This window comes from Ovis canadensis, chromosome 1 (genome assembly GCF_042477335.2).
Source record: "Ovis canadensis isolate MfBH-ARS-UI-01 breed Bighorn chromosome 1, ARS-UI_OviCan_v2, whole genome shotgun sequence".
NCBI classification, from domain to species: domain Eukaryota; kingdom Metazoa; phylum Chordata; class Mammalia; order Artiodactyla; family Bovidae; genus Ovis; species Ovis canadensis.
This window is the reverse complement of record NC_091245.1, coordinates 123,718,685-123,742,248: the sequence shown is the minus strand read 5'-3', so window position 1 is coordinate 123,742,248 and position 23,564 is coordinate 123,718,685. Positions and strand designations below refer to the sequence as shown.

At 46.9% G+C, this 23,564-nt stretch overlaps 1 protein-coding gene across 2 annotated transcripts in view; it reads right to left on the bottom strand.

Moving 5' to 3' along the window:
* Window positions 1–1,124: 1,124 nt before the first annotated feature.
* Window positions 1,125–23,564, bottom strand: part of RCAN1 (regulator of calcineurin 1) — a 123,439-nt gene continuing 100,999 nt past the window's right edge. The window contains exons 1-4 of one of the 2 annotated variants that reach the window (XM_069577790.1): window positions 12,048–12,410; window positions 8,687–8,860; window positions 5,962–6,121; window positions 1,125–2,907 (exon numbers count right to left, since the gene is read on the bottom strand). In XM_069577790.1, coding sequence (XP_069433891.1) covers window positions 2,735–2,907; window positions 5,962–6,121; window positions 8,687–8,860; window positions 12,048–12,134 — 594 coding nt within the window. In that variant the 5' untranslated portion in view covers window positions 12,135–12,410 and the 3' untranslated portion in view covers window positions 1,125–2,734. Of the gene's footprint in view, window positions 2,908–5,961; window positions 6,122–8,686; window positions 8,861–12,047; window positions 12,411–23,564 lie in introns of those variants that run through there. The other variant, XM_069577780.1, reaches the window with a different exon arrangement.

Sequence of the window (23,564 nt, the reverse complement as noted above, 5' to 3'; positions counted from 1 at the left end):
TTTTCCTACACGCTTAGACCGCAAACATACGTGAATTTAAAATATGCAGGTGCTCCTGAGGAATGACAGAATGAGGCTGCTCTTCAGTGGAAAATGGGAGCACGTGAACTTCCATGGAAAAATGCCTGATGTTCATCTTGAAAGAGATGCAGACATCATTCGCAAATAAGAGAGTGTGAAAGCGGAAGTCCCTCAGTCGTGTCCGACTCTTCGCGACCCCATGGACTGTAGCCCGCCAGGCTCCTCTGTCCATGGAATTCTCCAGGGCAGAATACTGGAGTGGGTAGCCATTTCCTTCTCCATGGGGTCTTCTCAACCCAGGGATCAAACCCAGGTCTCCCGCATTGCTGATGGATTCTTTTACCGTCTGAGCCCAAAAGATACATATATGTATGAGTACACACATATATATCATTTGCAAATAAACACAGCATTTATTCAGGCCTTTGAGGGCTGGCCAGGAGCGCACCACCATTTTTGATCAGACTTCCAGGTGAAATTCAAATAGGAGGCTTACAGACAGACTTTCTGAACATAACTGGCCTTTGCAGCTTAGTATGTTCCACAGGCAACTTTCCTACAGGAAAGAAAATTCCTCAAATTAACCATCAGAAACATCGTTTACAGGGGTGTGTGTATGTGTGTTTGGGCATGTACTGGTCATGTCCGACTCTTTGCTACCATGTGGAATATAGACCGCCAGACTCCTCTGGCCATGGAATCTTCCAGGTAAGAATACTGGAATGAGTTGCTGTTTCCTACTCCAGGGGAATCTTCCTGACCCAGGGATGGAACCCGCCCATGTCTCCTGTGCCTCCTGCATTGGCAGGTGGGTTCCCACTGCCCCACCCGGGAAGCCCAATGTTTAGTGGAGCTGATGGTAAAAGGGATGTTGATCTCAGCATCCTCTCCCTGGACAAAGGAAACACTCCAGACTTCTGATTTCAGTTTTATCCATTTTCCTCTTTGCTACGTGATGCCCCATTAGTGTGGCCGACAGCCTGTGAACGACGGCAAGGAACCGGGAGTTCTCAAACCCAGACTGATAAAGGAGTGCATCCTTCTGAGACTGCAGAAGTCAAAGGGCTCACAGGCTGACCCTTAGAAATAAAACAACGGACAGCTTTTCCATAAAGAGCATATTGCATCGATTTATTAGAGAATGCAGTTAAAAAAAATATCTCGTGGTTAGCCTCCCCAGTTTAAAAGCACTGAACTACGAACACTTGAACGACTATGCACGCATCTCTTGCTCATTTGTCCCCCACACCCCACCAGGTCCTGTAAACAGGGTTTGGAGACCATTCAGTCAGTTTCTTGATAGGAACAGCCAAACGCCTTTACTTCTTAAAGAAAGCCCTCTTCCCCTTTTCTAAAGCATGCACTGTTACTTGGCATTAGGTATTTCAAAAGGACAAACATTGTTACAATATTGTAAGGCCAAAAGGGAGTACCCATCGACCAGACATACACATACACAGGACACTAGAAAAAAATTACAAACGTTAACCTAGTGTGACAACTCCACCAGGAATTAATGGGAAAGGCACTGCACCCTTCTTATATCCACTATCCACTTCACGTGCTTTGAATTCAAGTCCCATCAAACATCTGAAAGGCATTTTCTACAACATATGATTCACGGGGAGGTCAACACATCTGACCCTAGTCTTCCCTGGCCATATATGTCTCACCCAAGTGCACAACAGGTGTGAATATATACTACCGGCTTTATTTACAAGTTTATCTTGATGTATTAGTGGGGGTAAAAAAATTAATGATCTCAACTGACTATTCCCCCCGAAAAGGGTTTTGGCTATGATTCATGTTATATAAACCACCACGTCAAAGAAACAAATGAAACCTACGTATTGCCTGATCTAAAACATCTAAACTAAAATTTCTCACCCACTAGTAGTTGGCAGTGAAAGTGCTATTTTCTGAATTTTATAAGCGAAACGCTACACAGGAATTCCAGATCGACTTCTTTTGCAAAAACACGTTATCGGTCGCATCGGACAGGATGCGGAATGGTGTGTGTATTCCAGGTAGAATCCCCTCCACCCCGCCGTGGGTGCCCTTGCAAAGACAGTCACGAATCTGCAAAGGTGACAGACTTCACAGATGCCTTCTTATCTCCCCAGAAGATGTAAAACAGCAGTGGCGCAACTCTACATACAAACAAAGGTTAGTTCTGAGAAATCAGTAATACACATGCACAAACATCGGAACATGAAGGGGGAAATGAAACGTTACAGTTTCCACGTTGCACAGTTGCTTTCACAACCTTTCTGCACCAGACGCCTCGTGGCTTCACGTGGCGCCTTTTCCCACCAGGAGAGAGAGTGCGTCTACCTTGTAGACTGATTAAACACAAAGACTCTCCCCGGGGCCCACGGATCAATCTGCCCCTGGCCAAGACAGAACCTACCAGAAGAGAACAAGTACAAAAGACTATCATTATTGGTTTTCCCGCGATGCTCCCAGATGTCCTTGTGCGATCACCCCAAGCTCAGTGATTGGCTCGGGGCCTGGCCAGGAGCCTCGAACACTGACTGAGGCGCAGCGTTAGAACCAGGGGACGAAGCCTCGATTCTCTTCTGAGCAACGTGAACTGGAATTTCCGCCACAGCGGTCACGGCTGCCGCCTCCAAAGCTGTGACCGGCTGCTTCCACAGTAAAAGATGCCTTCTTGTGAGCATGGTTTGGAGCACGTCTTCGTCCGGGCGCCGGTTCAGCTTAAGTGGATGGGCGTGTACTCTGGCCTCCTGGTCTGGATAATTTTGGGCTTCGGTCTCTTCATTCTTTCCATCTCGTCTTCTTCCTCGTTCTCCTGATCGCTCTCACAGACGTGGACCACCACGCTGGGGGTGGTGTCGGTGGCTGCATGCAGTTCATACTTTTCCCCTGGGGAAAGAAAATAATTGCAGGGTAACTCAGGCAAGGAGGTAAGGGCCAAAAAAAAGCAAGGGCAAACGAATGTGCAGGCAGGAGTCAGCTCGGCCGAGCTTCTGTGGGCATCCACTGGGGACCTCAGGACACAGCGAGGCACACTCTGGATTGGTGTTTCTTTGGTGGCTCCTTGGCTCAGCGGTAAAGCATCTGCCTGCAGTGCAGGAGAGCTGGGTTCGATCCCTGGGTCAGGAAGATCCACTGGAGAAGGAAATGGCAAACCACTCCAGTACTCTTGCCTGGAAAATTCCATGGACTGAGGAGCCTGGTAGGCTACAGTCCATGGGGTCGCAGAGTCCGACACGCCTGAGCGACTTCACTTTCACTTTCTTTATACATCTCAACACTGCAAATGACTGTTTTCAAACACTCTGAGTCCAGGCATGTGAAAGGTATGGAAGGAATGTATATTTAATTACTCTTTGCATGTATGGGCTTCCCTGGTGGCTAAGAGGGTAGAGAATCTCCCTGCAGTGCTGGAAACCCAGGTTCGATCCCTGGGTTGGGAAGATCCTCTAGAGAAGGAATGGCAACCCACTCCAGTACTCTTGCCTGGAGAATTCCATGGAGAGAGGAGCCTGGCAGGCTACAGTCCATGGGGTTGCAAAGAGTCGGACACAACCCAGCAATTAACACTTTCAGCTTTTTAGCATGTACACTAGGCTCTCTCTAAACTACCCAGGAGACTTCCCTGGTATGGTGAAAGCGGCACCTGTTCAGGAAAAGATGTATGAATAAAGGCGTCAGGTAAGGCCCTCTTGGGCATCTCTCCCCACTGAAGGCTTTCACTGAAGCTCACAGCCCAGGCTAGAGATGGGAAGCATGGGGAAGCCTCTTTGCCCAAAAGAAACAGATGTGAGTTCTGAACCAGGTGCTCCAAAAGCATTTTTGACCACAGCATCCTTTTTCACACAGTTATCAACCCCCTCAAACCAGGAGTGTCCTGCTATTGTACAGCAGCCTGAAATTTATCAGGCTCAGTCAAGGGGCTTTTACTCATAAACAAAGTGTTGCCTCTTCTCAAGCCCACACGTGAGACTGCAATGTTATTGTAACTGCCTCTGAAAGGGCTTCTCTTGTGGCTCAGCTGGTAAAGAATTCCCCTGCAAGGCAGGAGACCTGGGTTCAATCCCTGGGTCAGGAAGATCCCCTGGAGAAGGGCATGGCTACCCACTCCAGTATTCTGGCCTGGGAAATTCCATGGACTGTATTAGTCCATGGAGTCACAAAGAGTCAGATACGACTGAGCAACTTTCATTTCACTGAATGGGTGAGGGCTTCCCAGATGGCCCAGTGGTAAAGAATCTGCCTGCCAATGCAGGAGACATAAGAGAGGGCTTCGATTCCTGGGTTGGGAAGACCCCCTGAAGGAGGAAATGGCAACCCGCTCCAGTATTCTTGCCTGGAGAATCCCGTGGGCTCCATACAGTCCATGGGGTTGCAAAGAGTTAAACGTGACTGAGTGACTGAAACAGTGAACGAGCTTCAATATTCTCAAGGGGCAGAAAGTTAAGGTAGAGGGTCAGATATATCACTCAAAATCTTGGTCATGATCCTCTTTACAAATCTTTATCTCCTGCCAAGGAGACATAATCCAGAAAGCAAGGAGACGGGAACACATTTGCAAAATCTTTGCAATCTTGTTGGCTGGAAAACACACTGAAATATGAATTACTATTCAAGCTCATTGTTGAGTAAACTGAAAGCAAACTGATGCCTATTCTCTAAAACGGCTTCTCAAACAAGACATCTGTTAAAAAAAAAAAAGCGGTAGGTTCTAGAGTATAAAGAATGTTCATTAACAGCTCTTCCTGCCCCTGGGACAGTTTGACTCCTTTCTCTAGGTAGACGTCTCCCTTTCCCCCTCTCTAACATTCCAGAAGTTTCCAACCCTGGACTCTGCTAATGCACCTTAGCCTGGAGCTGCTCGGAGGAACACTGGCACTTCTAACTTGAACTTCATGCCACGGTGAGCAGCGGGTGATGCAATCTTTGCTTTCTACCATAGAGGGAATTTTCTGCCTGAGAGGTGTTAACAGCAATGTCACCTTTTTCATATGAAACTGCTGATGGTCCAGGAAAACAAAACTCTCCACTCAAAGGAACATCAATCAGATTACTGGTCAAGGAGAAAGCTGATGGCCTCAGTGTTTACTGCATTTGCCCCATGGATAGGGCAGAAGTGGGGCTCAATCCTGGTCACCCCAAGACCCCTGCCTGCACCTTCCAGCTCACCCAAACCCTATCGATAGGATGGGAACCACCAACATTTTACCGTTTCCAGAAAACAGGTACTGAGCTCTGCCGATGAGCCAAGGCATTGTACGAAGTGCAACACTCATTTTCTGGATATGAAGCCTGAGGCCAGAGTACCTTTCTTCCCAAATGCTCACACCTTTGTCCCTTCAAAGGCACAGAATCTCTTCTTTCCCTGGCAAGCTCAGTGGGTGAGCACCCCTGCCTGTGGGCCTGTGTGTCTGGGGCTCCTTCTCCTCTTGTGACCTATGGGTCTCTGACTGCTCACACCTTCAAATGGGCAGGTGAGGACCGTGTCGATGGACAAAATTCCCTTGACTAAAAATGAAACTTAACGGAAGTGGGGAAAGGCCCATTTTCTCCTTTCCAAAGTCATCCCTGCTTGGAGCGACAGCACCTCTGAGGGGGGTCTTGGGTCCCCTACCCACCTCCCCCCTGACCATGGGCTGTGCTCAGTGGGTGAGGGGAGGCAGTCACGTGATGAGATGCAGAGAGATCATGGTGATGGGTCCCCAGAGCCAGCATGCCCCTCTTCCTAAGGCAAGAGGTCAGAGGCGGGCGGGTGTGCAGGCTCCCTAGTAATGGGTGACCCCAATGCAGAGGCAGAAAGCCAAACAGAGGCAATTCACAGCATGCACTGGCATCCATCCGGTGACAGGGTGAGAGGGGTGCTCTGATGGATGCCCTGGGCAAACCTCTCCACGTGTCCTCACCTCCCCCCACCCCCAGTCCTTACCCGAGGGCACGGCTTACCTGGCCCTAGCTTGGAGATAGCGTATAAAAGGTCATAATTTATGACGGGAGTAGCGTCTTCCACTTGTTTCCAGCCGACCGGCGGTGAGGCAGGAGGAGAGATGAGGAACTGTTTGTCTGGATTCGGAGGGGCCAGGTGCGAACTGCCTATGTGTAAAGTCTGGAGGAGAGAGGGAGGAGATGTTTCTTGAAGGGGGAAGGACGGAGGCAGCATGAGGGCGCCTCACAACCGCCTGCGGAAGACAGTGGTCGGGGACCAACCGCATCCACAGGCTCACCCCGGGGTGAACTGCCATACAGCTCACAAGCGCGGGGAGAGGGGACTTAGGTCATCGTGCAAATGTGATTAGAGCGCCCCCCCGGGGTAGGGACTCATAGGCACTGTGGACCACGAGAAAGGATGCTTGACCTAGACTCACCGGGAAAGACCCTGATGCTGGGAAAGACTGAAGGCGGGAGAAGAACGGAAGGACAGAGATGAGATGGTTGGATGGCATCACCGACTCAATGGACATGAGTTTGAGTAAACTCTGGGAGTGGGTGATGGACAGGGAGGCCGGGCGTGCTTCAGTCCATGGGGTTGAAAGAGTCAGACACACGACTGAGTGACTGAACTGAACTGAGACGGATAGAAAATATACAGAGGTAATTTTAGAACAGATGGAAGAAAAGTAAAGCACTGTGGCCGAGGTCAGAAGGGATCTCAGAACCAATTGCCTGCAGCTCCTCGTGTTACGGAGGCATTACAACATATCACAGACACTCCAAAGGCTAAGCGACACCTCCAGGACTGACACCAGTTTTCAGGGGGGCAAAGCAGGGATGGGGACTTGCCACGCTCTCAGGCTTCCCTCCCCCTTTGGGGCTCTGAATCAGATGCCAAAAGGGAGGGAGGAAAACATAAATGCACCTTCTAGGATGCGTGCACGCATGCTAAGGTGCTTCAGTCGTGTGACTCTTTGCGACCCCATGGACTATAGCCAGCTGACTCCCCTGTCCATGGGGATTCTCCAGGCAAGAATACTGGAGTGGGGTGCCATGTCCACCTCCTGGGGAATCTTCCCGACCCAGGGATCAAATCATATCTCTTCTGTCTCCTTCATTGGCAGGCAGTTTCTTTATCACTAGCACCACCTGGGAAGCCCAGCTTCTAGGATACATATTTTAAGAAAAAAAATAATGATAAGGGACAATAACCGAGATCCTGGTTCTGGGGGCTTAAAAGTTATGCCAGTGAATGGAGGGCTGTTTGGAGTCATCTTACATTCAAATCTGGCCACTTTGTATTTTCTTTGTTCTTTAGCATAATCCCGCCCCTCCTCCACTCCCCCCCCACCTAAAAATTTCACAATGAACATGTCTTTACTTCAATAAACCAGAAAAGGTCATGGGAGGGTCTAAGCAATCGCTTATATGGATCCGCACCAAATGCAGAAGGGCAAAAGGCTTGGATCCACCGGGGGCAGGGCATCCGCTCCAGTTTACCCAGGCAGGGCTGGCAAGTTCGCCTTCCCTGCAGGGTCTGGAAGCCCCTCTACAGGGTCTGCCCCGAGAACTCAGGACCCCCAAGGGGGTCTCTTTCACCAGGGAGTAGGAGCTAAAGGGCTCTGGCTCTCTTGCCAAGCTGTTAAGACGTCTATAACATCGTCAAGTGGAAGTTTATGCACTGCCTGGACGGTGGGTGGTCTACCATCATGGAGGGGCGGGGGCAGGAAGGAGGTGATGGGAAAGAGGAAAAGCAAACCTGCCCTGGAGATCCCTGCCCCACCTGGGACTGCCCTGGCGCCTGGAGCCCCGCTTCCCAGAAGGATTTCTTACCATTTTGCTACCTGCCTGATGAACCCATTTCCCCCCCACCCCGGCCTTTCAGACCGGACCTGGCAGCCCCCGTCTTGATGTGCAGGGCGGGTTTGCAGATACAGGCTCTCCAGAAGTGAGCAGGCTACTGAGCCCTGCTCAGAACCTGCATAAAGCCAGAACCTCTCTAGTCTGGGGTTCTAGCAAAGTCACACCCACCACCCTGTGGTCCTCCACCTTCCACAGTCAGGAAAAGACTCTTTTTCCCATCATCACTCAACTCAAGAAGGTCATCTATGAGGTCAGGGATCAACTGCACCGTGCTATCTTAAAACAGGGGACGTGATACATTTCTAGTATGAATTTTGCCCCTCTGAAGACGATTTCTTGGAGTTTTCAATCAACATATAGGTAATGGGTGTCTAGGAACTTCCCTGGTGGCTCAGTGGTTAAAGAATCCACCTGCAATGCAGCAGACCCAAGTTCGATCCCTGGGTCGGGAAGATCCCCTGGAAAAAGAAACGGCACCCCACTCCAGGATTCTTGCCTGGGAAATCCCATGGATGGAGGAGCCTGGCAGGCTATAGTCCATGGGGTTGCAAAAGAGGTGGACATAACTTAGTGATGGTAACAACAACAATGGATATATACTCTATTTTATGGGAAAGCTGGTGGCTCAGACAGTAAAGCGTCTGCCTGCAATGCGGGAGACCTGGGTTCGATCCCTGGGTCAGGAAGATCTCCTGGAGAAGGAAATGGCAACCCACTCCAGTATTCTTGCCTGGAAAATCCCATGGACGGAGGAACCTGGTAGGCTACAGTCCACGGGGTCGCAAAGAGTTGGATACGACTGAGCGACTTTGCTTTCTTTCACTTTAAGGGTGAGAGGGAGAAGGGGGAAGTGTGGGTATCAGTGAAATACACTCACCTGAGCAAAATATAATTTCATTTCCTTTCCAAGAAATTCAGTCTTATGTAGCTGGAGCCTGGCATCTGCTGCAGATAAGGGGTTGCTGAAGTTTATTCTGACCCGTTTGAAGCTTTTAAAATACTGAAAGGTGATATCTTTGTCATAAGTCCTAAAGAGGGATTCAAATTTGGCCTGAAAAATAAAAAATGAAAGGAATTGGAATCTACTTGCACATGACCTTTGACTGGATGGCTTCATTACAGTTCTTATGGAGAAACTGAATCATTCATTGTTTCAAGAACTTCCAACTTCAGATCCTATTGTTCCATGATCCTCCCAATCCAGTGAACTTCAGTCTCACCACTCTGCTTAGGACAATGCCCTGTCCATCAAATATTACTTAGGGCTTTCAAACACTGGAGCTAGTTTGAAAAAAAATTTTTTTTAATTCAATTAGGAAACAATAAAGTTAATTTTAAAAGGCTTGCATTTCTTTTTTTTTTTTTTTAATGCCCTCTAGGTGGTAAAGGTACATTTTCCCTATGGTTGTTTGCCTTTTTTTGTTTTTTCTTTTTTTTTTTAATTAGAGGATTAACAATATGCGATGTTTTTTGCCATACATCAACATGAATCGGCCGTAAATATGTTCCTTCCTTCTTGAAGCCGCTCCCACCTTCCTCCCCACCTACCCCTCTAGGTTGTCACAGAGCTCTGACTGTGGGCTCCCTGTGTCTTACATCACACTCCCACTAGCTATCTAGTTTACATACGGTAATGCGTATGTTTCAATGCTGTTCCCTCAAATCATCACATCCTCTCCTTCCCCCACTGTGTCCACAAGTCTGTTCTTGACGTCTGTGTCTCCTTTGCTGCCCTGCAAATCGGATCGTCAGTACTGGTTTTCTAGATTTCATACATATGCGTTAATATATGATATTTGTCTTTCTCTTTCTGACTTACTTCACTCTGTAGAAAAAGGCCTTGCATTTCTTAACATAAAGGAAGCAGTTTAAAAAAAAGTTTCCCAGTGGTATTTTCCCATTTAGTCTGTCATTTTTTAACTCTCTAAAATAGTACTGGTTTTTAAAAATGAATGTACTGTCAAAGAACCTGTTTCTATACACTGGCTTTAATACAGGTACACATTTAGCGCTAGTGTTTAAGAACTAGTGAACACTGTGAAACAGCATGAGATCTGAGAACTGAAATGCCTGAGTTCAATGATTAAAAGCCTAGATTCAGGAGAATGTTTCATCAGATCCTGGGAAAAGTTCTGCAGGAGCACCCCCCCCCCCCACCACCGGGTTGGGTCCTGAATGGGGTGTTGTTCTGGGGAACTGGGAGACCACTGCCATCTTTTCCAACCAGAGGGGAAGGTGTTATGGACACTCTTGAAACTTGTAGGAAGATTGTGCAGGGGCTGTCAGTTACCAGATTTCTGAATCTTTTTTGCAGACTAAACTCTGGGGATGGTGAGAGGCCAATGGGGGTGGCTGAGAGCGGGGCTGAGGCAGGCAGCGTGTCCTCTACCCAGGTGACTGGCGAGACAAGGAGGCCTGGAAGGACTCTGGAAATCTATAGAGAGCATGCTGTTTCTGCAAAGCAGAGAGAGGATTCCAGCAGAAGTGGAGAACGTCCCTGAGACTTTTTGGTACTAGGAAGTGGAGGAGGGGATGGGCCTCCGGATGGATGGGTGGTTGGTCAGTTTCTGCTCCATCGGGCAGGGCTCCACGGGGCAGGGCCTGCCTTTCCTCCTGGCTGGCGTCTCCACCAGGAGACGTGGGAAGAGCTCACAGAGTTTCTCTCTTCCAGTTCCTTGGGTTTTGTTAGTTGATGGAAAAGTCTGTGACTTTCCCAGGAGAGGTGACACGGAGAAACAGAAGGAGAGTGAAGGCGCAGCAGACGCTCAAGCTTCGAGTTCATCTGGCCGCGCGGTGACTCGGTTGGTCTCCGCCCCTCTGTGGAGCACGGGTGAGTCCGGGGCGTGAGGGTGTCTGTGCGGATTTGGAATTTCACACGACCTCATCCGTAGGCACTGTGACCAACTGTTTGGAGTTATGATTCATAACTTAAGAGAGATGAGTTTGATGGATATTTTTAGACGGCAAGTCAGGGCTGAAGACCAGAGTGCAAGAGAACCCACACTACCTTGTTAATTTCGTATTGTTCTCCTACCGTTCTTTTATAAAATAATCTCATTTGTTATTACAGTTGTTGGGTGGCTTCTCTACTGAAATGAGTAAACAGTGATTTTACTCACATAAGGCTAATATTAGGTACATAGACTTTGTAGTAAGTTTACACATAGATTGGGCTTCCCAGGTGCCGCTAGTGATAAAGAACCCACCTGCCAGTGCAGGAGACTTAAGAGACCTGGGTTCGATCCCTGGGTCGGGAAGTTCCCCTGGAGGAGGGCATGGCAACTCACTCCAGTATTGTTGCCTGGAGAATCCCATGGACAGAGGAGCCTGGTAGGCTACATACAGTCCATGGGGTTGCAAAGAGTTGGACAAGACTGAAGTGAATTAACAAGCATGCACGTACACAAAGACCATGCTCTAATATCTAGGTAAAAAACCACGATTCTGGCTTGTAAGCAGACTACATGATTAGGGAGTTAAATTTGATTTAAGAAAAAAAGAAAGAAAACGTCCCAAGTCTCAGTATGGCTTTAGGTATAAGGATATAACATGATCACTGCCCCCTAAAGAGAAAACACAGAATTCATTGCTATACAGTCTTGTTTTAGAGATCAGTTAGATAGCTTCATAGCTACTGATGGAAATCTTGGCATTTTAATCAAATGAAGAAGTAAAGCATAGTAGTTAAAATCACTAGTTATACAGCTGCTTTCCAGGAGGTACAATGTTTAACTTATCTATCTATTTATTATTTGCTATGGGTGCACTTTCTCCACCTGGAAAAACCTAGAAAGTTGAAGACAGGTCCTTATAATTACTTCAAACATTCAAATATCTCTACAATAGTGATTTCCTAAGATAAAATCAAAGTATCCTGAACTCGAGATGTCAAAGTGAAACATTCTGTGCACTGTCAGAAAGTCCTCCCTCCAAAAGTTTACTTACAATCTACAAAGAATGAAACGAACACCATGCTGAACCCTGCTTACTAACTGGCCAAGGGACAGAGATAGTTTTAAATACTGAGCTTTAAAAAATTCCTTCAGAGCTAATTCCTCAGGCAACACCTGTTGATTCTGAAGGCTCAAAGCATTCTGGATGCATTTCAAAAACCCCAAAACCCACAACGAGAACCACACATCCCCACCAACTATCTCAGCTAATAGTACCAATTAACATCATGCTTTGAAATCGCTGTCTCAAATTTTAAAAAAATTACATTATATCAGAAGCCTTACCCTGGTTTCACTTTCGCTGAAGATCTCACTGTTTGCCACACAGGCAATCAGGGAGCTAAAACTGTAGTTAAAATTTCTAAAGTGCATCTTGCTTTCTTACAGTGAGAGCTACAGCGACTCCCGCGGTCAAGCCCCAAGTGGATGGAGTTCCTTTACCCGAAGCTGTTAGGTTCTTTCTCGAGCCGGCGCTTATAAAGCAACGAGGTCCGGCTCCCCCCGCCCCCACCCCGCCCCAACTCCGGGGGAAAAAAAGCACTGCTTCCAGGGCATCCTGTTTGGACACCAAATTCCTGAGTCAAGCCCTGCTTGACTCGCAGGCGGACAGGGACAGAGTGTAAGTTTCTACTGGAAAGAGGTGACGTCAACACCTTAGTCATTTTCCCTATGCTAATTAACTTCGCTTGGGGAGGATGGAAAAAACGGCCGAGGTTTGCTTTGCAGCTGTTTTATCTCTCCCTCTTGCAGCATAGTTTCCACTGGTAGTAATTCCATTCAGCCACTCAGTCACCAGGCTCCGCCGCTGAATGGGACGACCCTTCTTAGGATGGAAAATGTTACAGACAGAAGCAGGAAGGGCTACAGCAGTAAACAGTAATTAGCCTGCGGGGAACTTTCAAGGCTTGGAGAAACCTGGAAACTGAAGTCTTGGGGAATGGTTTGATCCCTGTAATTTCCTGAACACTTAAATCAAAGTTTCATACACTGGGATATTAGAGAAAACATTTGGAAATCTGTCTTGGTCAATGACCTCTGTTTTTCAAAGAAAAAAAGTAGAATTCATTTCGAAATGTGCCCTGTCCCCCCCACCTTTTTTTTTTTTTCTGATGAAATTTTATTGGATGAATGTCCTAATTCCCACTTGTATTTCATAGTGAGAATGTGGGAAGTGATCCTAGGATTTTCGTTGGAAAACTTTGTAATTGGACAACTAGGAATAGGCAGCTCTTTCATCATTTTCTAACGCCTACTGAATTCGGAAAAAAGATTCGAAAACATTTTAGAGTAATCTGAACCTCTGAAGCTGAGAAAGAAAACATTAAGAGGCTGTCTGCTTGGAGACTCAGAGACTGAGTGTTTTCGGTTTTGTTTTAAATAGGAAAGGATGATGAAATAGAAAGAATGGATAGTATAATTGAAAAGCTAGTTCAGTTGGCCTTTTTGCAGGTAAGAGGTCTGGTCTAGAAGAAGCATACTGGAATAGCAGGATACCGGTTCTTTGAAAAGGCTACAACTCCTTTTTTCCCCCAAATTTTCATTTTACTATTTTTTTAAAATTTAAGTACAGTTGATTTACACTGTTGTGTAAGTTTCAGGTGTATAGCAAAGTGATTCAGTTATACGTGTATGTGTATCTATTCTTCAGATTTTTCTCATATCAGTTATTACAGGATATTGACTATAGTTCCCTGTGCTATACAGCAGGTCCTTTTTGCTTATCTCTCTTAAATGTTATTGTTGTTTAGTCACTAAGTTGTGTCCAATTCTTTGCAACCTCATGAACTGTAGCCCACCAGGCTCTTCTGTCCATGGGATTTCCCAGGGAAGAATACTGGAGCGGGGTGCCATTTGTTTCTCCAGGGGAATCTTCCCGACCCAGGGACCAAACCCGAGTCTCGTACATTGACAGGCCAATTCTTTACTGCTGAGCCACCAGGGAACCCCTTAATCCCGTTAAAATGCTGCAGCTCTTTGAACTTCCAAGTGCTGTGTCAGTTTTGGTCCCTATGGCGGTCTGAGTGCTAGGTTCTTCCCACCCTCTCCAATTTCATTATCACCTAAACGCAGTCACGTTATTTATGAAAAACATTCTCTAGTCTAGAGGCACACATGGACACCTCTTAAGCTTCCAAAAGTTAAGTGGAACCCTGCTGTTCACATGTAAAAATTAACTTCAAAGATTCATTAAAGTCAGCCAATAATGAAAAGGATATATGCAACGGGAAAGAGCAAACTGGAGTATTTATCCCTCCATAAAAGGAAATGCAAAGTCTTCCTGGATGAGTGAGGGTTGTTTTATCTCCGTGTGTGGTTCCCTGCTGCCAGTTGTAGGGTTATGTAAGAGACCAGTTATGGTGTTTGCTTTGCCAAATTACCTGTAACTCCCAACCCAGGAGATTTAAATGCAAAAGATCTAGAAAAGTTTTGAATGCTGTAAAATCATGTACGTGTGTGTGTGTGTGTGTGTGTGTATGTGTGTCTGCTCAGTTGTGTCCAACTCTTTGCCACCCCATGGACTGTAGCCCACCAGGCTCCTCTGTCCATGCGATTTTCCAGGCAAGAAGACTGGAGTGGGTTGCCATCTCTTCCTCCAATCTTCCTAACCCAGGGATCAAATCTGTGTCTCCTATGTCTCCTGCATTAGCAGGCAGGTTCTTTATGGGATGCATCAAACACCAAGAGGACAGGGCCACGCTGGCTTGGTTCCAGGGGCTGTGCACTTGAGCTGGCTCCATTTTCAGCGCAGAGGCCGCAGGGGGCCCTGGGGGCACGTGCAGGCTTTGGTGGCAGTGTTGGTATGGGAGGCCTTGGTGGAGGGAGGCAACGGGGAAAGGGACAAGGAGGTAGAAGACACAGAGGTGCACTCTACCCACCCAGCGCGCCTGTCCCTCCTCGCCTCTCTCTCCTGGAGTCTGCCTCAGGGAACAAGAGCTAAGAGGGGATCAGAGGAGGCAGAAGAGGCTCATTTCTCCATCTCCTCCTCACTCGCCTCCCCCTCCTATTAAAAGTCATGACATGAAGCTCCAGCTCAATTGTGTGGGCAAACCTGGAACGCTTCTGTTCATCTGAGACAACAGCACTGAACTCACTCAAATTTGTAATTGTGGTTTCATGGCATGTGTGCTCAGGGGTGTCTGACTCTTTGCAATCTTTTGAACTGTAGCCCCGCCAGGCTCCTTTGTCAATGGGATTTTTCAGGCAAGAATACTGGAGCGGGTTGCCGTGCCCTCCTCCAAGGGATCTGCCCCACCCTGGGATTGAACCCACATCTCCAGTGTCTCCTGCATTGCAGGGAAAAATTCCTTACCCTCTGAGCTGTGGGGGCGGGGAGTGGGGGAAGTCCATGGTTTCATTATATGGATGGGAAAAAAAAAGTTGTCGTGAGGTATTTGAAGATGGTTCAACTGTCTTTGCTCAAAGAAATCAGTGCTAAGTGATAGATTTTTCATTAGGCCGTCCCTAAAGCCTCCCAACACATGCCATTCTGTACCTGCCTTTGAATTGATGGTGAGCTCCATCTGAATTTCAGACAGTAAAGAAAGAATCTGCCTGCAATGCACGAGACCCAGGTTTGAACCCTGGGTGGGGAAGATCCCCTGGAGAAAGGAATGGCTACCCACTCCAGGATTCTTGCCTGGAGAATCCCATGGACAGAGGAGCCTGGCAGGCTGCATATAGTCCATGAGGTCGCAAAGAGTTGGACATGACTAAATGACTAACACTTTCACTTCCTTCTGAATCATATTTAGGGAACCTGAGTGCTTCCATTTCTAGATCAGGGAAAGGGGCTCAAAGTGGCGCTGATTGTAGGGAGGCTAGACTGGATGCTGGCAAAAATCACTGGGTCATAAAGTGTCCCTGAGCCCTGGCCCAGGAGAGAAGCCACCTAGGGTCCAATAGCACAAGTGTCCCATGGTATGAGAGGTACAGAGCATGGACCCTTCGTGGTGTTCCAAAGCCCCAGCTGGCACTTCATTTGCTCACCTGAAAGTTCTTTTAGGAATGTCCATCTTGGACTGTATGTCTGTTACACACAAACTTGCATTTCTAAACGTCCTATGGTATTTGTATGAGCTCCCTGTTGGTTCAGATGATAAAGAATCTGCCTACAACACAGGAGACCTGGGTTTGATTCTTGGGTTGGGAAGATCCCCTGGAGAAGGGAATGGCAACCCACTCCAGTATTCTTGCCCGGACAGTTCCATGGACAGAAAATATAGTCTATGGGGTTGCAAAGCGTGGGACATGAGCGACTAATACACATGGTATTTGTATATTTCTTGTGGTTGGAAACTCAACTACCTTCTTAATTCGTTTTCAAGTTGGATGTAAGTGATTTGAAGAAAACAGTGCCCACTGAAACGTCTCATTAAAACTCTCGAAAAGCACGCTAAAAATTGCACTTAAAATAGTAAAACTGCAACCAGAAGTTAGAAAAGCACAATGAAATGCTTTTGTCCACTGAATGCTTTAGATGGTTTGCATTTCTTCCATTCATACCGTTCAAAATTTGAAATGAAGCTCTTCAACCTGCATTTCTGGCTCCAAGCAGTCAGAACATATTTTCATTAAGAAGTTTCTATTTTCAGTGAGGAAAAAATGAGGTTTATGTTGAAATTCGTCATTCCCATTACAGCATGCCTAAAGCTGAGAAAATGACCTCATCACACCTGCTACACACCCCAAGGGGTTCACAACCACGCCAAGAATGTGCCACTTGTGAAGCCTTCCATGGGATGAGCAGAGAGAGAAACTGAGTTCTGACTGTGTTTCGCAAAGCAGAGCACAGCAGAGGATGAAGACATTTGCAAAGATCTCCTGGGAGGGAAAATGACACACTCAACTGAGATCAAAGATATCAGAGTGTTTATCTTGAATGGCAAGGAAACTCACATTTTAGTGGTGCCTTCAGCTTCTGAGATAAGGGTCTAGCTTCACTGTTAATATTCACAGTCCTTCCGACTATGATGTGAAGCATGGTTCCCCCAACCTAAGTTATTGCACGAAAGAAAAAAACAGCGGCCGCTGACTCGTCTTGATCACTCCCCAGTTTAAGAGGTGTTCTTCACCGAAGGGACGTTCTTGTGCGCACCTTGTCAACCAGGTTCATGTCAGACTCCGAGTGGCTGTGAACACTGAACCACGTGACATAGGCAGAGAGCCCAGGACGGTGCCCGAAACACTATCAGTGGTTGATGTGCTGAGCTTCTAGCTCCTGTCTCATCCATAACGATCCTGAGGTTCAGATGGGCTCACTGTGCTGGGGAGATCAGGACTCACCCTGATCCTCTGACCACGGAGTCCCTGCTTGTGCCCTGGAACCACTGCCACACTGCAGCCTTGTCCCTTGGTATTTCCCCATCTACGTTCTCTAAGTCTCTCTGGCATCTTGCACAGCTTCCTCTCCTAGGTGGCCTGCTGGTCAGTGGAGATATCTCTAGGTTTCCTGGACCACCCCCCGCATTTGGCCCTCCTGCACCCCGCTTCAGGCAGCCCTCTGCAACCACGGTAACTTTCTAACTGGCCTCACTGTGGCCAATTTCTTATTGCTCCCAGATAGCGTGTAATTCCCAGAACAAAAAACTTCCCGAAGCCGAACTTGTTCACATTCCTCTCCTACTAAGACTATAGAGATTTCAGGGACTTCCTGTTGCTCTGTAGGTTAAAGATAAGATTTTCGCTTGGTATTCATCCGTTCATCCATCCATCTACCCAATTTTTTATCTAAGCACAGTTCCAGGTACTGAGGGTTCAAAGGTGACAAAACTTTCTGCCCTCATGAAGCTAATATTCTAGATGAAAAAAAAGAGAAAGAAATGAGATAAAGGGGTAAAATACATAGTGTGTTTCAATAGTGGTCAGTGGCAAGAGGAATAATTGAAGTTGAGAAAGGGAGAAAGAAAGTGAGAAAGAGTGTGAAAGAAGTGGGGAGGAGGGAAGGAAGAAAGGAAGAGAAAACAGACTCCCCAGGAAAGGCATTCCTGAGAAGATGACAGGTGGGTACACTGAGCCTTAAAGGAAGTAGTGGGGTGAAGTGGTGGGATGCTTGGAACAGCATTCCAGGCTGTGGGAACAGAAGGCACCAAGTCCCCTGGCGCATTCCAGACCCAGCAGGAGCCTCAGGGTGCGCCGCAGAGGAGGAATGTGGACAGAGTGGTTGGGAGTGAGGCCACGTGAGACTTTTAGCCACTGGAAGGTCTCTGGCTTGCATGCTGATGTCAGAAGGATTTGAGTAGAGGAGGGGCATGAAGGGATTTCCATGCTGCAAAACTACTCCAGTGTCTGGGTTCAGAAAATGTAGGCTGGGGGGCAAAGGTGCCCCTAAAGCATGAGGCCTTCTCTGATTGCGGAGCTCATGTCTCCTCTAGGCAGTCCTCAGCTTTGCCTGCTTTCCTTGGGTCCCTCAGTGAGCTCCTTCCTCGTCTCTTCTCTGCCTACCAACTCCTATTTATCCTTCAAAGCCCGTCATTGAAAACCCCTTCTCTAGGAGGCACCCCTCCAGGCCTCATGTTCTCTCCCACCTTTAACCCTGGTGATGTCCCTGTCCCACAACAGGCACCCCATGCAGTCTGCCTGATACCCTAGTTATATTCTTACCTGGCAGCGCTACAGGACTTCACCAGGGATGGTCCATCTGAGACAAGCAAAGAGCCAGCATCCACCAGCCATCAAAAAGCCATGGCCATCTGTGTTCCTAACTGGAGGGTGTCCCGTGTCTTTGATTTAAACAAAGACCACGCCATTCCTTTTCATGCAGGAGGTGGTAAAGGCACACGTTTGCTCAGCGGGTGCTGATCACATTCCGGGATGCACTTCCTCCCTCCTTGCAGCTTAGTGGCTCGTGGGTGTCTGGGCTAGGGGCTGAACCACCAGCTCACCACCATCTCTAGACTGAGACCCCCCCATAGACACTCCCAGAGGCATGTGACTCTCCTTAGGGGTCTACAGCCAGGGTCTCAACAACCCTTTGTCATTTGGGCAGAACGTGAACAATTTAATAGATGTTCACTGGTCTTTTTTAAAATGCCGGTTTTTAGGGTATGTTTTGTTAAGGTGTACAGTGTAGGGTAGAATTTGTCTAGAATTTACAAATTAAATGCTTTTACTGGCAGTTGCACTCAAAAATTTTTATCAAAAAAAAATCTTTTATCTATGAGGTTCATGATCAAAAATGTTTGGAGACCTATTGTCTCTACGGTAGTGTGGTTAAATTCCCAACCTGCTTTTTTCGTGATGATCAGGTGTGAAAAAGAGAATAAAAACTATTCTTCTTTCTATCTTTGTTATCCCTGAGGGGTAATGGGGGGGATGGGCAGGGGAGGGGGGCAGAGCCAGATGCGGGTCAGAAATTTACTGCTCATGGCATTGCTTTGTGACCAGTAAGATCTGCTCGGCCACAGCGAGGGGCTTTTGCATGAAAGAAAATGCATGAAAGACAGAGCTGATACTGATAGCCTTTTTTGTGATGGACTTGGAAGGTTCTAACCAGAACCCCTTAGGCAAGAGAACTTACTCTATGGCTCACTGGGTAAGGATTCTACCTGTAATGCGGGAGACATGGGACCATGGGTTTGATCCTTGAGTCAAGAAGATCCCCTGGAGAAGGAAATGGCACCCTGCTCCAGTGGTCTTGCTGGGGAAATCCCATGGACAGAGGAGCCCCGAGGGCTACAGTCCATGGGGTCACAAAGAGTCAGACACGACTGAGTGACTGAGGGCACACACATACAACCAGAAATCCTTAGGCCAGAGGGTGTGCTCGCCTCTCCCTACAGAGGATGATGCCTATGAATTCTAAATCTGGGCCAAGAAAACCCTCTTTAATGAAAATCATCTTCATGTTTCATAACCATTAATCTTCTGAATCTGTATGACAACACGGAAGAAACAATAACACATTATTGACTGGAGGTGTGTTCACGTCACAGGTGTTAAGTTTCTGCCAAAATTCCCCAGTCAGTAATGTGTTAAAACGAAATTTCAGCCTTGGTCATTTTTGATACTTTGGGAAAAAACTGGAAAAGCCTGAAATATCATTTGATGCTCTTCATAGATTAGTATAAGATAGTGTACAAATAAATCGTATTTCTGTGATATCATAGAACTTCCTATTCTTTTTAGCCAAAAGTGACGGCCGCAGTGGTAAAAATGCTCAGTTCAGTTCAGTTGCTCAGTCGTGTCCGACTCTTTGCGACCCCATGAACTGCAGCACACTAGACCTCCCTGTCCATCACCATCTCCCGGAGTTCACTCAGACTCATGTCCATCAAGTCAGTGATGCCATCCAGCCATCTCATCCTCTGTCGTCCCCTTTTCCTCCTGCCCCCAATCCCTCCCAGCATCAGAGTCTTTTCCAATGAGTCAATTCTTCCCATGAGGTGGCCGAAGTACTGGAGTTTCAGCCTCAGCATCAGTCCTTCCAAAGAACACCCAGCACTGGTCTCCTTTAGAATGAACTAGTTGGATCTCCTTGCAGTCCAAGGGACTCTCAAGAGTCTTCTCCAACACCACAGTTCAAAAGCATCAATTCTTTGGCACTTAGCTTTCTTCACAGTCCAACTCTCACGTCCATACATGACTACTGGAAAAACCATAGCCTTGACCAGATGGACCTTTGTTGGCAAAGTAATGTCTCTGCTTTTGAATATGCTATCTAGGTTGGTCATAACTTTCCTTCCAAGGAGTAAGCGTCTTTTAATTTCATGGCTGCAGTCACCATCTGCAGTGATTTTGGAGCCCCCCAAAATAAAGTCTGACACTGTTTCCCCATCTATTTGCCATGAAGTGATGGGACCGGATGCCATGATCTTCGTTTTCTGAATGTTGAGCTTTAAGCCAACTTTTTCACTCTCCTCTTTCACTTTCATCATGAGGCTTTTTAGTTCCTCTTCACTTTCTGCCATAAGGATGGTGTCATCTGCATCAGTTTAGTTCAGTTCAGTCGCTCAGTCGTGTTCAACTCTTTGCGACCCCATGAATCGCAGCATATCTGAGGTTATTGATATTTCTCCCGGCAATCTTGATTCCAGCTTGTGCTTCTTCCAGCCCAGTGTTTTTCATGATGTACTCTGCATATAAGTTAAATAAGCAGGGTGACAATGTACAGCCTTGATGTACTCCTTTTCCTCTTTGGAACCAGTCTGTTGTTCCATGTCCGGTTCTAACTGTTGCTTCCTGACCTGCATATAGGTTTCTCAAGAGGCAGAAAATGCTAGAGGTGTGTTTTAGCCAAACAGCAATCATGCTCTGTTAAAGTTTATGTGGAAATAAAGAAAAGCATGCAGTCACCCCTTTCCCCCACCCCCCCACCCCCGCCAAAAAGGAAAGAAAAGACATAAAGTAACATAACCAATGGGGAAAAGTAGAGAGGAGAAGCGTGTTCAAACCGATACCTTAAAAGACAGGTCACAGTTCATCCAAGATTTCATTTTGCTTGTTAAATTCCATGTGCACTTGAAATCCCATTAACTTTTTTCCTTATTACCTAAATCTTTCCTTAGCATTAAGACGTGAAGGTTAACCACCCTTCTTTCACTTCTTGGAAATTCACTGCTTGCAATTCTTGAGATGGAGAAATAGCCATAGGCAAACCTAAACTACACTTGATGACTTGGATTAAGGAGGTAACATTTATCTGGAGATGACTGGGGCACCAGCCACACTAACTAATCATTCCTTATTTGCTCTCTTCAGTCTGTTCCTTTCCAGACACACCTTGCTTTAATGATTGATTTTCCACTTCTGCTCTGAGGCTGTTCTCAAGCCAGGGCACAAGCCCGTGGTGACAGCAACCTGGACAGAACAGTTGTGCGGGGTGGGCTGGTGGCAGGCTGCTCCTGTGCCCCTCAGTCACCATGCATGTGCGCTCCATTGCTGAGTTGTGTCCGGCTCTTTTGCCACCCCCTGGAATTCAGACTGCCAGGCTCCTCTGTCCAGGGGTTTTCCCAGCAAGAATACTGGAGTGGGTGGCTATTTCCTCCTCCAGGGGATGGATCTCACTGACCCAGGGATCGAACCTGCCTCTCCTGCATCGGCTGGTGGATTCTCTACCACTGAGCCACCTGGGAAGCCTTCATTAGTCCCCAGGACCTGCTTTTTTATTTTTTCCATTCCAGCCCCAAACAGCTTTTCCAACCCTAGACTACTTCATTCCCACCCAGTAAATCCCTTTACATTCAAATGATGAGTGTGACACTGTCGTGTGGATGCTGGTAGAAAAGCCCTGTTTGTCTCATTCTATGTTCCACACTCATCTTGGAAGAACTGACAGAGCTCAAACTCTGGCGGGTAAGTATGCTGCCTCAAGGCTGGCCCGGATCCGGTTCTGGTTCTGGTAAGTTCTCCCAGGGAACCCGGCACAGTGCTGCAGGCCCACAGACACCCCATCAGTACTGGGTCAGTGACTGGCTGAATCAGAGTCAAAGGTCAAGAGAGATGAAGGGGGAAGGAATGAGATCAGACCAAAATCTGTCCATCTTTAATAGCAGAGAGAAAACTCAGTTTTCAATAACTTGGCTTTGCAGAGCTTGTATCTGCACCTGGTTTTAAATCTCAGGTTCTCAGCTCAGAAATCGTGTTTTGCCAAGTGCGGGAGAAGAGAAAAGCATTATGTGTTCTTACCTACTCTTTCCATTACCACCCACAGGCCCCATTTCCATGACTTTGTTGGGAAGTTACCCAGGGGACCATAGGGCATGCTGTCTTTTCACACTTCACATTTTCATCATCAAGGATTATTTTAAAATCTGATGATAAGTCGCCGGCAGAAGTCTACCCTGTCACCTCCGTGTGGGTATCACAATGATTCAAAACAGACTTCACAATAATAAACACAGGACAAACAAGACATCGCATCTTGGTTATTGACAGTCACCATGAAAAAATAAGGACAGTCACGCCAACGTTGTTCGTTACAAGACCGGGGTGTTTCTGTCAAGTGACTTGAAATTTGCACACCCCTCTTTACACCAGAGTGTCTGAAAAGTAAGAGCTGCTTTTTCTCCTTCAGGTTAGTTTGCTGGTTGTGAACTGGCAGCACCCTTCCCCCAAACAAAACTATTAGTTGCCAATATTAAAAAATTGGGAGTTTTCACAGAGAAATAGAATTTCTTTTTAGGAGGGGGGGAATTAAAAAAAGAAAGATGGATACATGTATATGTATGTCTGATTCCCTTCACTGTTCACCTGAAATGATCACAACATTGCCAATTGGCTATACCCCAGTACAAAATGTTTTTGGTATTAAAAAAATAAAATGTTTGTTTTTTAAAAAAGGAAGATGTGGCAATTCAGAGCCCAGATGCTCATGTGGCAATGGCCGAACCCGTGGCTAAGCCCCTACTCTTCAAATACCAACCACTCCATGCTCCAGACCCCAGAGTCATGAGTTTTTGGCCTCTGGCTTAATTTAGTAAGTCATCAAAATAGATTAGTCACCTGCTTTGAGCCAGACACTGAGAGGTAGGGACACACACAAAGCAGCTTACCCATCCACATCCCTAGGTTCAAAATGTTCTATGTCAAATAATTACTCCAAATAATACACAGAGAGAGCACGTCCCTTCCTCCTTACACAGCAATTCTTTATTTTTTTCTGACACATCGCATTTCTGTGGGTGACTCCGTGGGCATTTGCAGTATGTTCTCTTCACTCCTGAAATTATACTCTTATGCAAGTGAATGGTGGGGACGCTAGTATGGAGATGACCTAGATTCCGCGCAAACGTTTACAAACCACAGTTGGTTTCTTTAGCAATTGTTAGGGAAGATAGGATTAGGACATACCAGGGAGGTGCATGG